A 14,092-nucleotide genomic window follows, 5' to 3' on the forward strand; every position below is an offset into this window, starting at 1 on the left:
CAAACCATAGTGGTCTGGAGAGCCTCATCCAGCACCTTCCAGGCCCTATCCCACAACCAGATCATCCCCTGAGTGGCACGTGGCAGGCATGGGCACCTGCTGCCATCCTCTCCCATTCTCCCCACCCTCTCCCTCTGCCCTGCCCTGTCCCTGTCCTGCAGACCCCACACAGACAGTACCTGAAGTCCAGGAAGGCACAATATAGGAAGACATTGTTGCTCCCATTGGTGGCCTCACTGTACTGCTTACGAGTCTGAAATGAAAGAACACAGAATTGGTCAGTGGGATCCAGCCCCTCATGCCAGTGACCTGGGGTTTCCATGTGCACAGCCACTGGCTTTCCATCCTCATCCCTACTGTGGTCCCTGTGGACACCTGGCTCGCCTCACTCCCTGCTCTCCTTCATTCATGCTAGCACACATCTTGGTACCCCCCACCCCAGGGCCTTTGCACTGGCTGCACCCTGAAGAATGTACCTCCCAAAGACAATCTGGTTCCTCCCACCAGGTCTCTGCTGAAATATGAGTCCTCAGAGAGCCCTTCACCATATCCCCTTCTCTCTCATTTATTTTTTCACAGTATGGATAACCATGTGGCATATTATTTAATATATTCAAATATGTAGTTACAATAATATGAGAACATTTACTTATTTGTTCTCTTCCCTTCTAGAATGTATAATAACAAAAAACAGATCCTTTGTCTGTCTTTTTTTTTTTTTTTTTTGTAGAGACAGAGTCTCACTTTATGGCCCTTGGTAGAGTGCCGTGGCCTCACACAGCTCACAGCAACCTCCAACTCCTGGGCTTAAGCGATTCTCTTGCCTCAGCCTCCCGAGTAGCTGGGACTACAGGCGCCTGCCACAACGCCCGGCTACTTTGTCTGTCTTATTCACTGCCATGTCCCAGAATCTAATGAGTGGCTGGCATACAGCAGATGCTTACTCAATAGTCAGATGAATGGACAAAGGAATAAATGAGTGAGCAGGACAATGAGGCCATGGGGATGCATGCTCTCCTGGGCTTCTCCTGGCCAGCTTGGGGGCTCTGCAGAGGGCTATGCTCTGAGCAAGGTGCACAGACTCCAGCTGGCTACAGCGGGAGGCTAAAAGGCAGGGACGCCAGTGGGCTCCCGGGATTAATGGCACCTAATTGATTCCCTGCCCATCAGTTAAGCACCTCAAGTCTGACTGCCCCACACTTCGTTCTCCTCCCCACACTCTGCACTCCCTAGCCTTCCTTTTCGGGCCAGAGCAACATGCTACCCAATTAGCACCATTCTAGGGCTCGAGCTCCTCCTTTGCTCAAGCAAAATGGAATCTTCACTCTTTTGGCTGCCACTCCCTGGTATCATAGGTTTAATATATTATGGAGTCTCTTAAAACTACCTGGAAAAGACGTTTTCTCTTCTGTCTTCCCAAAGCTACAACACACTGACTGTGGACCAGGTACTCAGACACAGAAAGCCCTATGTCCCTAACACCCCGAGCCACAGACAGGTCAACAGGGAACGGCAACCCCAAACCCATGGGCTTCAGTGAGGAGTGGTGTTGAGGCTTCCTCGGCCCCCAGGCTGCCCTGGAGCCAGACCCGCCTCTGTGTAGCATCATGTGAAATTTTTAACAGGCAGGTGCATCTGTGTGTTATTTGTGTGATTTAAAAGACATTCTTAAAGCCAAACAATGAATGGGGAAAGCCGGCAGCTGGACTCATACACATTGATGCAGGCACTGGAGGCTTTTCCAGACCAAAGTGAGACTCCTTCCTTCCTGACCCATGGGGCTGGGGAAGGAGCCTCTCCCCTGGGGGGCAGCAGAGGCTGGGGTGGCCTCCGGAAGCCCAGACATTTCAACTGCAGCTCTAAATCACTCTTCAAAGGAAATTCCAAAACCAGCCAGCACCGCAACAAGCCAAGTGTGTGTGTGGTCGGAAGGGTGGGGAAGGCAGAGAGTGTTTACTTGGGTATGGGACAAAGGTCACACCCTGAAATGGCGACTCACCCTCCCTCATTGTCAGAAGTTCCATCAAAGGCCCGGCTGCTGGGATGGGAAAAGCAAATTGCTTCCTTATGTGTTTGGAATTCACAGCCAAACTAGAACAAAGGTGCTCAGCAAGTCTCCCCACAAGGAGGCCTCCCATGTTCCCAGGAGCATGATTTGGGGTGGCCTGCAGGAGGCACACTGCAGAGGACAGAGGTGAGTCATCTGTGCAGGGCCCACACTTCACAGAGAAATGTAGAAGGCTCCAGCAGCCGTGAGCCCCCAGATGCCTGGGCCAGAGATAAAAGCCATTTCAGTCAGGCAGGGAAATGCGAAGGGAGAGAAAGGGAGGCTGCCCCACCAGTGCAGTCTTCACCGAGGCTGGAGGAAGTGACACCCTTGAGCTTCCCGCTGAGTCCTCCGGTTGAGCTGTGCTGGACAGAAGCTGGCTCTGTCCCAAGTGGCTTCATTTTCCACAGGACACACTTCATTTAAGTGTGTTTAAAGGGGAGTGTTGCATACACCCTCAAGAATATCACCTGTAGGTCTGGTTCTCCCTTCAAAGCACTGTCATGCAGGTACACAAAAGTGTCCCCTTCTGGGAGACGCACAGGGAGAGAAGAGAAAACTATAGTATTTAACGATAGCCTGTTAGTGTTCCTTATTTAGAAATTTGTTTGCTTTTTACTTAAGTATTGTGGTCTGGATGTGCCCCCGCCCCCAGAAGTTCTTGTCTTAGACCCTTAACTCCCAGTGCAGCAGTGAGGGTGGGTGGGTTGTGAGGGTGCAGCACTCACGAATGGACTCATGCCATTAACATGGGTGTGTCTGAGTTAACACGAGCCTGGGTGGACATGACCACAAGCCTAGCTGGCTCTTGCAGCCTCTTTCTCTTCTGCTTTTCCATCATGAGATGAAGCAGCACACCACCCTCATCAGATATAGATGCCTGATCTTGGACTTGGCAGGCTCCAGAACCATGAGTCAAAATAAACTGCTTTTCTTTACAAACTGCCCAGTCTCAGGTATTCTGTTATAGCAACAGAAAATGGACAAAGGTCATTAGATAGTTTTATCTATAAATAACAAAGGGAGATGCTTGTCCATCATGGTCCTATGCAAAAGGAAGATGACACCATAGTCCTTAAATTTGACCCTAAGCAAATCAGTACAATGGGCCAAAATATTCCATGCCCAGAGCAGTGGGCAGGCACAGGCAGACCTCAATGGAAGGACAAGGGCAGCTATGTGCAGCCACCCTCATCTCCAGCCCAGCTCACCTCATGACAAGCATTCGGGGCTTTGAACGCCTGGGATGCCCCATTCTGAGGCAAAGTGAAATAACAGAAGGATGGGGAGGGAAGAGACCAGAAGAAACCTGAAACTGCCTCAGTCTCTTGGTGTTTTCCAATGTCTCCCGCTGCCTAGGAGGTTGACAGAGTCACAGCCTGATGGACACTGAGACAGGCCACTCAGGGCCAGGCTTTTACACTGGCAGGGCAGGCTGGGATGTGGGCAGGCCCCTAATCATGGAATTGAGGATAGGCTGATGAGTATCACCCAATGCTGAGGGTGAAAGGTCAGGCCAGGCATGACAGTGGGCCTATTGACTGGAGGGCAGGGGCTCACCAGGGCTTTGCCACTGTGACCCCTCCATATACATTGTCTGCATGTGAGCACAAAGGACACCCATGGATGCTGTGCTTACGCCCCAGGATGCTGTATTCAGCCCAGGCTGCTTTGGAACCACAGGTACCCTTCTGCCATGTGTGATAACCACCAGGACACTCCATGGACACTGAAACAGGCACCCCTGATCTTACCTCTCCAGCCCCCCCAGGCCCATGAGCCAGCAGAGGACTCGTGTGATTTAAAAGACCTTAGGGGGCTTCAGTAGGCTCCATCCCATAATGGGACGAGTCCTGACCACAGGATGCACAAATGCCCTCCATGTAGTGCTGATATGTGCACATCGTTATTTTCAGATTATAGAGCCATGCCTCTGTGCTACAGTCACCTCTCCAACCTTCTGACCTAATACGGTCTTCCTCAAATACAGCCAAAAATCACTCAGTAGAAGGGCAGGCTCTTGCAAGACATTAGCAGGGGTCGCAGCCACCTGAGATGCACCAGGGTCAGAGAGACCCATTGACCCCCCTCACTCAAGACCCTCCAGGAAATGTGGTGTTTGTAAAACTTCAAGGACTCAAGTTTTCTGCTCATTCATCAGCAATGTGGGACTCTGTGGTCTGGGGACAGAGTCTTCGTCCAGCATGAATTAAGCTCAAAACCGTGTCCCTCCACAGTTTCCCAAGTCCCACTGTCCTCTAATGAGCCCCAGGAATCTGGCTGGAGATGAGGGGACCCTGCAGACTTTTGACCCTTCCCTTCAGCTCACACACAGGGCCTAGTCCTGACGGTGGGGGAGAGAAACAAGCAGAGAGGAAATTGCTGTGATGTTTCAAAATCCAAAGAAAAAAAAACAAACTGAAACTACATGGAGATCTGGAATTACTACAGCCTGCTCAAAATTGAGCAGAAAGCATGTTCAAATCCCTGCCTAGGTAACACCTGGTCACAGGGTTCTCGGTAGAAAGTGGGCAATGTGAGCCAGACCAGATCCCACGTGCTGACCTCTGGGCTTGGCGTTTAGCAGCCATGATGTCTTGAGAAACCTGCAGAGATGAGGCTGTAGAGGAAGGCGGAGCATGAAACAGAGACCACGAGAGGCAGAAAGGAGGCACCAACATGTGGAGGACGAGGTGGACGTGGGTTATCCTGACAATGGAGGTGGGTCAGGACTGCCCCACAAAGGCACTCCTGTGTGCACCAGGAGCCCTGGCATTGTGGCCTTGGCCCTGCTCCTTCCTCAGGTCATCCTGGACATGCAGGACCTGCTGTTGGCCCAGTGTCCACTCCACTCCCAGTGTGCTGGGGCCACCAGTGCTCGTCCCACCTGGATGAGCAGCAGCCTCTACCCAGCCCCCACCGAGCAACCCCCCTACAGGTACACTTATATGTGTAAGTGACAACTGCCTCACTTGCTACACATCCCCCTGGGTCCCCCAGTTCAATGCAAACTCCTTGCCTCTTGCAAGGCCCTGTGTACTTTTTCCTCCTGAGAAAAGGAAATGGTCTCACTGCCTGCCGCTGCAGTCACACAAGCTGACCAGCATCAGCTGTCTCTTTTGGGAGCCTCCCCTGTCAAACCGTCTGCACCTGAAGGCTGAGTCCTGCATCCACAGGTGGTGAACCTCTTCCCCGCAGCAGGAGCCAGGTCCCTTGAGGCTAAGAGAGCTGTGGCCCAAAGCCCCAAGAACCAAGAGGGAGGCTCGGGGAGGCTCTTCAGGGGAGTGTCATCTCCACAGGTGCTGTTCTCAGTGTTCAGAACTGTGCTGCAGGCAGACACTGCAGGCTTCTGCTGTGGCTTCATCTCTCTAGGGACAGACACTGCCTTTCCTCATCATAAGGGTGGGTGATACCCTGATTTGTCATTAAGCCCATGGTTATAGAAAAGCATTACCAATGGCTGCGTGTCTTTAATTTTTCAAGAGAAATAGAAATGCCATGGCTTGGGGCGGCGCCTGTGGCTCAGTGAGCAGGGCGCTGGCCCCACATGCCGAGGGTGGTGGGTTCGGGCCCAGCCCCTGCCAAACGGCAACAAAAAAATAGCCGGGCGTTGTGGCGGGCGCCTGTAGTCCTGGCTGCTCGGGAGTCTGAGGCAAGAGAATTGCGTAAGCCCAAGAGTTAGAGGTTGCTGTGAGCTGTGTGATGCCACAGCACTCTACCCGAGGGCGGTACAGTGAGACTCTGTCTCTACAAAAAAAAAAAAAAAAAAGAAATGCCATGGCTTTTACTGTGACAACAGTCAAGAGATGCAAAGGGACCTATGTGCGGAATTTGTCAAAACTAGGCACAGAGCCAAATGGCCTCAGCCAAATGGTCCTTCTCCATATCAGAAAAGTCATCACAATGCCACTGTCTATAGCGGCCAAGCCCACCCCCACACCTTCCCTCCCCACCCCTCACTTGGCAGGTGAAAATATTGTTTCTTCATTTCTAAGGGAACAGCTGAAGTTCTGCTCTGTTTAATGTCAGGCCAAAGAAATCCAAAGGCAGGGAGAGAAACCCCAGATGCCCACAATTGACAATTAAAACACCAACCGATGAGACACAGCTGTCCTCTGGTTCTGTCTTGCAGGGCACGCAGTCACCAAAGCCAGTGAACCTGGTTTTCTGGAACAGAGCAGACCCTGACGGCCCAAAGTCACTGGGCTTCACGCAGCACCAGCTCCCTCTGCCTGTCAGTGCCTCAGGATTCCCATAGTATTCGGGAACCAGCCCAGGTCCCTGTGGTGACTGCTCTAGCGGCTTCAGGAAAGTGGCTATGGTGTTTCGGGGCTGGTGGGGCCTCGCCGTAATCTCCCTCCAAATGGATTACAGATGAGATCAGAAATAGAAAGGAGGAGGAGACAGCATGGGTCTCCCCAGGAGGGCAGCCCCTCATCTGCTCTGGCAGCCTCTGCTCAAACTGGATCCAGAGGTGGCCCCAGGAGTTACCTCCCCAGGCGCCAGCAGACACTGATCCTGCACTGACATGCACTTGGCCTACATGCACTTTCCTGTTCTTTCTCACCAGCGAAGCTAGCTCTGCTCAAGGTGGCAGTGTGCCCAGCTGGAAAACTCCAAAATCTACATCTCAAGATTAAAGTCTAGAACAGTGGTTCTCAACCTTCCTAATGCTGCAATGTATTTTCATTGTTATAAAGGGGCTGAGAACCGCTGGTCTAGAAGCATCCATGCAACATCCCCACTGGGATGTTCACAGGGCTTTAAACCTAACAGGCCCAGCGCATAGCTCCTGCCCTTACTCCAGACATGGGAGCTGTCTATAGCCTTGCCCATATCAGTTAATGTCCTATTTTCTGAGTAGTCAAATCTTGGAGACACCCATGTTGACAATGTCAGCAAGTCCTGCTGGCAGATCTGAACATAACCTGCCTCTGGACTCCCCCCACCATCCTGAGCAGGGCTCCTCTCCGCAGCACGAGGTCTGTGGACACCTAGTCAGTCTCCTGGTCTCTGTGCTCAGATGCTCTGGTGGCTCCCACATCACACAGAGGAAGCCAAAGCCCTCAGCGTCACCCTTAGACCTATGTCTGTAATAGACATAGGTCTAGATGTAATAATAGACAGGATCAACCTGCCGACCAGAAACAACTGAACACAAAGAGTTTGTTCAGGACACTGGACATCAGGTGGTGAAAGAGAGTGACAGCTGGGGGACAGGTGAGCTTGGTGATGGCACCCAATTCTAGCCTTGAGAAAATTTGCAAACTGTGGAGCAAGGAAGGGAAACACAGGCAGGACTCAGCAAAGTCCCCAGGACTTAGATGTCCAAGGACAGATGACCAGAGAGGAGAGAGCCACACAGAGGGGGCCTCTAGGTCTGCAGAGGGTCTCCTTGAGCTCTGGGCACAGAGGGAATCAGTGCATGTGGTGAGGAGCCTTCCTGGTGAAGGAAAGAGCAGCCTGAGAGGAGCACAGGGGACTGTGGCTGGAGCCCATCTGGGCAGGAGCAGCCCCAACCCAGCAGGGCAGGAAGTCTCAGATGCACAGAGCAATGGGCAGGGTGTTGAGAAGCATCCTGGCTCAGCAGGGAAGTGAAAACTGGCTGAGCCTGACAACTGACAGCCTCAAAAAATGACAATGCTGAGTGAAAAATGCCCAACAAAAAAACACACTACACAATTCCATGTCCCTAAAGTTCTAGAAAATGCAAGTTAGTCCATAGTGGAAAGAACAAGGACTAGCAGTTGTCTCAGGATGGGGGTAGGGGGTGGGCAGGGAAGGATAGGAAAGGATTAAAATTAGAGTCAGGAAATCCCAGGTTGTGTGCACATTCAGCGTCATGTTCACCACTGTGATGGTTTGCTGGTCTATATGTTGAACACTTTAAATCAGTGCGGTTTACTTTTTTGCCTTCAGTATGTTTTGTTGTTTTGCCGTGAGCCACTAGAGTAGCCTGGGCTGGGGACTCCCTGTAGGATCTCAGGGCCCGGGCAGGGAGATGGGGACTAGGAGGGCGGCAAACATGGCAGAGATACTCTGCTCAGCAGAAACCAGGAAATACAAGTTAAATCCTCAACCAGGTACCCCTGCACACCAACCAGAGGAGTGGAATTTCATCTAGCAACATTCATGAGCACAACTGAAACTTTTCTTACCAAGTGACCCAGCCCCTGCTCCCCCGTCCCCACATTAAACCGGATAAATAACCGCCCATGGAATAGTGGCTAATTTTAATTGGTGTGGCCATGAAACACTGGTACCCTGCCATCTTGGGTATTTTTATTTGGAGATGTATCCTTGTTGATTAGTGATGTTCTAATTCATTTACATTGACTGCTGTTATAGAAAGTCTAAAAATGTCTAAAATTCTTAAAACCAATCTTGTTTATGAGGTTATCATGGGGTGATGGCCAATTACTTCTAAAATGATCACTTGTCGGTCCCAGGCCACAAGAATCATTTTGGGTCCTTTCCAGATCACCGCTTTTGCGGAAAAGCTCTTCCTTGAAGTATGTGTGTTTGCCTTATTTGGCAGAGCAACTCAGCAGAAATAACCAGCATTGAACAAACAAAAAACGGTTTCCCAGGAAAATCTAAAGCGTCACATGCCAGGCATGTGCCTGTGAAGAGATGTCAGAGGTAGGAGACAGGACGAGACGGCGTGGAGGCCCGGGCCAACCTTTGTTCTGTCATAGAGTGGCAGGTGCCAACTCCACATACACTATCTGAGAAAGAAGGAGGGGAAAGACTGCAAATGATGCTTTGGGAAACCAGTACAGCATTGGGAGCTCCTGGGGCCCAGATATGACAGAAAACAGCCCAGGCATTGTGCAAAAGTGGACTCTGGCCCTACTGCACAACGCAGCGAGCTCCTGGTTTCCAGGCCCAAAGAATCCCACAGATGTGCTCTGAGCGGTAAACTGGGGCAGAAGCACCCTGGGCCTGGCTCCTGGGTGCACTCGGCACACGGCTTCATGTCCTCTGCAAGGGGAGGGTCAGGAGTGGCTGCACCACAGGCAGGTGCAATTGTCATGGCTCACACCTGCTCCCTCCCCGGGCACTCACCTTCAAAATCACCATGGTTCCCAAGGAGCTCATGAAACAAGTTAACGTTGCAAAGCCATTGAGAAGGGATGAGGTCCTAGACATTGAATGTGTGGGTCTCCTAGAATCTCTCCAGACCTCTGTCACTTTAGCCCTGACTCAGTTAGCTAGTGGGTCCCTCATCCCCCGCCCCTGCTCATAGACAATCCCACCTTACCCAGGTCTGGCTAATCAGTGTGTTTCAACTGCTCACCTCTAAGAGAGGGAAACCAGGTTCATTCAGCAAATCCTTGCTCCGGTTATGCCCCAGGAGAGCCCTGGAATCTGATTGTTAATTCCTCCATGAACATGAAACCGGAGCAGTAAAGCTGCCCCAGGGAGAACAGGGATTTTAGCCCACATCGGAGCTATGCGGTGAAAAATTCAGGAACAGATGAGAAGAGAAATGAATATGAAGTGACCAACGTCAGAGTGAAATGGCAGAAAGCGGCAGGTGCCCACCACACCAGCCTCAGGGCTGGACTTGGCAAGGGTCTCGGAGCTCTCCCTGCTGCGGCCCCTGCTCCAGCCCCAGACATTAGAGAAGGGGCTCCTGCCTGGGGCAGCTTCTCACTTGATCATTCGTCTTTCCTGGCCTATTAAAGGGGTGTCCTGGATAGACAGACCCCAGGAGGGTCTGGAAATTCTCAGATTAGACCTCACTGTGCAGGATTAGGAAAGATGTAATTTCTGTAGCAAGAGGAGATGGCAACATAAACCCTTAAAAGGCAGGGGGTTGGGCAGATAGGATAGTTAGGAAAAAATCCTTTGAAATAAGCTTGAGGCCCTCTATGTATAAAGTCCTGTTGTCTCAGCCTCCTGGACAGGAGGATTCCTTTCTTTCTTCAAATAATTGCCTACTGGGAAGAAAAATGTTAAGAAAGCTATAGGAAAACAGATAATCTATTACCATCCCAAAGGTCTTATAGGCCAAAAAATTATATGTTGTTATTCAGATTTCCCAGTTTGTTCAAACAGAGGAATTTTGACGGAAATTTACCATTTAAATACAAATGCCCAAGTCCTGTTTCAAATCAAGTAGCAGGAAAGAAAGCAAAACTGATTGTGCCCTTGGCTGTTGCTAATGTCAATCAAAAGAAATAAGGCGTTCCTGTTGCTGTTGGGACAAATCAGCATAATCCTGCACTTCACACCAGTGTGAGCATCTCCGGAAACATCGTCCTCCTCTCCAGCTGACCAGGGACAGTGACCATCTGGAGCAACAACCAGAGAGGCTCACAATCTCTGGGAACTCTGACTGAAAGAATAAGTTAAATTTCAGTTTGAGTAATTCTAGAATACACAGCCCGTCCTAGCTACAAACACCACAGGTAGGTCCTGACGAGGAATCTCACTAATGATGATGGCAGTAATGACAGCGATGATCTCTGTTTAAAAGACAGGACAGGCTTGGCACCTGTAGCTCAAGTGGCTAGGGCGCCAGCCACATACACTTGAGCCGGAGGGTTTGAATCCAGCCTAGGCCTGCCAAACAACAATGACAACCAAAAAAAAGCTGAGTGTTGTGGCGGGTGCCTGTGGTCCCAGCTACTTGGGAGGCTGAGGCAAGAGGATTGCTTAAGACCCAAGAATTGAAGGTTGCTGTGAGCTGTGACTCCACAGCACTCTATCCAGAGTGACAGCTTGAGACTCTGTCTCAAAAAAGTAAAAATAAAAATAAAAGATAGGACAGCCTGTTACATAACAGGCCCCCAAAAGGCAACAAGGGAAGTGTTGTCCCAGCTCAGACTTGCTGAGTTCTTAGCTTTCTGCACACACCCCTGGAACCCCTGGGAGCTAATGCTTGCTCCAGACACTTTGCAAACGAAACGTTTCTGTCAGTTTCACAGGGACGGGACCAGGCCAAAGCAGAGGAAAACGTTTCCTTGACCACTCAGTGTGATACATGTCAGCCTCAATCATCCCACATTGTCCAGTCCTCCCGTGCTCAGTTCAGATCTTCTCCCCTCACCCCACTCCAGCCAGAAGTGGCAACTTTGGCTGCCCTGAGTCTCCCTACTGACCCCGAGTGGTGCAGGAGCAGCCAGTATTGTTGGGCAACATGGTGCTTCCTCTCTCTTGTCCTACAAAAGCAGTTCCTGCAGGCCCCGTTCAAGATCCCTGAGCTCCCCTCACCACACAGCCCACCTAGCTGCCCCCACACATGCAGAGCCACAGGCAGCTATCAGGGGTGATGGTTACGTCCGGGCCTCAGCCAGGACAGGACTGATCCTGCCAATCAGCGCATACCAGGACATGCTCACATGGCACTTCTGAGACATCAGGCTGCTTGGGGTGGTCCATGGATGAACGCTTTAGCTTAGTGGCATATACACTCTAAAGAAGATCAAAAAAGGATATGGTGAGCATTTCACTCCAGAAGTTCTGTCTCTGATTGCTTGGCATGACAGGAAGGTAGGTGTGTAGGCTGGACAGAAATTTACCAACAGAAAGGCCCTGAGTGCAGGGGCACAAATGTGCAGAAACCAGAGGGTGGGGTGCAGGCGACCTGCTGTGCTGGGCCCACCATCTCTCCCTGTGGAGGGCCAGCAAGTGCCACCTGGCCTGCTGCATGTAACTGCTCAGACAGTCCCCAGAGACATCAGGGACCACAGCTACAGGGCTAACCTGGGACCTTGGACAGAGCGGGGACTTGGCCCAGTGGGCTCAGCTCCAGAGCTGCCCTCCCACTGCACTGAGTGTGTAAAGTGTTATCCATTCTTTATTTCCCTACCCCTTCTCTCCCTTCCCTGGAAGCCCCTTCTTTTCCTTGTTCTCTGTTTCTCTCCTTTCTTCCTTCTTTCCCACATCGTCTTCCCCTGAGTATCAGGAAAAGCCATAGCCCATCAGAAGCTAACTCGGCAGCCAAGTCCCTGCCACCTCTGGAGAAAAATCCACTCCCCTGTAGTCTCAAGACAGGGGAGGGCAGGGTCTTCCACTCTAGCCCCGTAGGACAGACACAGATCCCTGAGTGTGGGTTTGTCATCACAGGGCACAAGGAGGCCATGCTCACATCTAAAAATGACCCCTGCCCTGCCCGCAAATGAGTAATGGTTTCTCAGAAGACAACAGTCTCTTACGTGAACTATAAAAAGTTACTGGATCAACAACCTATTATCATCATGGAACAAATTACTGATCTGAACGTCAGTTGGGACAGTGCCTAGTTGGGCCCTCCACCCTGCAAGTCCGAGGAGCTCCAAGTCACTGGGAGCTCCCTCTGCGGCCATTCCCTGAGTGGGGGCTATGGGTCAAAGCTGGGAGGGGCATGCAGGCCTCTCTGCACATCTGAGGGCCAGGCAGATGCAGGAGGGTGGGCAAGCGCCCTGGCCAGCTGCAGGGTGTGCTGAAAGGAAGCACTCTCCCCAGGAAAGGAGAATAGGGAGACGGCCCAGGGCCCTGACCCACTGTACCACCTATTGCCCCACTCACAGGCTCAGAAAGGCTGCTGCCCCAGGCTGATCCCATGCTCAGCCTCCCATCCAGAAAGCAGGGCTTGCCAGCCTGTGTGCTGTGGAGTGGCTAGACAGAACTCCGGGACAGATGGACACCTGACCACCCAGGAAGACCACTGCCCTTGCTGCTGGACACTGCTGCTGGTGAGGTGTCAGCACAGGCTGAGTAGAAGCCCCAGGAGCCTCCTTCAGAGGAGCTGGTGCTCTGCCTGCCACCCTCGCCCTCATGGGATGGGGGCCAGAGGTCCCCACGGCTTTCTGCTGCAGGATGGGGATGGTTTGTCTGCAGATGCTCATGGAGAGAAACGGGCCACCGTGTGGGCCACTGTCTTCAGGGGTGGCTATTGACAGTTATATCTCTAGCAAGGCCAAACTCCCCCCCGTCTTCAGCTGACTCATGGTCTTCCAAGAAGCCCTTGCCCTGACACCCAGAGCCATACACAGGGTGTAATATCCCTGTGCTGATGCTGCTGGCTGACTCCTATCTGGAAGGGCTGTGGGGACAAATGAGAATTCCTGTCCTAGGGCCAGCATAGGAGCATCGGCACACAGCAGCCCCACCCCGCCCACCTGGGCCACTCCAGCCAGGCCTGATCAGACCCTTGCAAGACTGGACAGGCGTAGACAACGGGCATGGGCTGTTACTCCAGGGACAGAGGCCGTGGGGCTGAACAGTGGGAGAGGTGCTGGTAAGGTGCAGGGTCTCCAGCCATAGGCTGCATTCCTCAGCTAAGGACAGAACTGGCCACACTGAGGGTCAACAGGACTCACCCCATCCTTGATGGGCAGAGTCCTCCCTGTTTCTGAGGTGCTGTCCACCAACCCAGAGAGCAGGAGCCCTGAGGAAGCACCTTGGCCCATGTCCCCAGAGGCCACGTGGGTCAGAGCAGGAGTAGATGCCCCAGCCAAAGTGCAGGGAAACAGTTGTTCTCCAGGAGAGTGCGGGAGGAGTGCTGACCGGGAGGAGTGCTGACCAGGAGGAGCGCTGACCAGGGAGGAGGCTTTAGTCCTGCATTCCTGGGTGCCTGTGCACCGTGAGAAGAGCATCCCCTCACTGGTGCTGCTGCTGTCAGTGTGGGAACCATCGTGAAGTCATCCTCTGGAACAAGTCATTGGAGGAGGGCAGTGTAGTCCAGGGGCAGAGGCCTCAGGGGCCAGGCAGTGGGAGGAGGGCAGTAAAGTCCAGACACACTGTGGATCATGACAGACGGACTGCAGTCACCTCTGAATAACTCAGGCTACAGACTGAGCGCCCGTGTTTAACTGTGCGCACTGGCCGCCCCTGCTCTGTACGCGCCAGATCACTTAAATCGATGAGCTTTTACAGAAGTGGGTTAAATTACAGGTCTTTTCTGTGTCTTCTCAGTGTAATGGTGGCATGTCATAGGTGTCACATCCTAAATTACACAGCACCCAAGCTGCAGGTGCACAGGCCCCAGGGAAGGGAATCAGTTCATGAGGTGAACTGATCAGTTCTCGAGGTGTGGCTGACACCACACCTGCT

At 52.1% G+C, this 14,092-nt stretch overlaps 1 protein-coding gene across 2 annotated transcripts in view; it reads right to left on the reverse strand.

Moving 5' to 3' along the window:
* ADGRD1 (adhesion G protein-coupled receptor D1) overlaps positions 1-14,092 on the reverse strand; it is a 130,679-nt gene that overhangs the window by 57,548 nt on the left and 59,039 nt on the right. For both annotated transcript variants that reach the window (XM_053589533.1, XM_053589532.1), the window contains one exon: positions 180-253. In XM_053589533.1, the coding sequence (XP_053445508.1) occupies positions 180-253 (74 nt within the window). The remainder of the gene's footprint in view (positions 1-179; positions 254-14,092) is intronic.

This window comes from Nycticebus coucang, chromosome 4, assembly GCF_027406575.1.
Source record: "Nycticebus coucang isolate mNycCou1 chromosome 4, mNycCou1.pri, whole genome shotgun sequence".
NCBI lineage: Eukaryota > Metazoa > Chordata > Mammalia > Primates > Lorisidae > Nycticebus > Nycticebus coucang.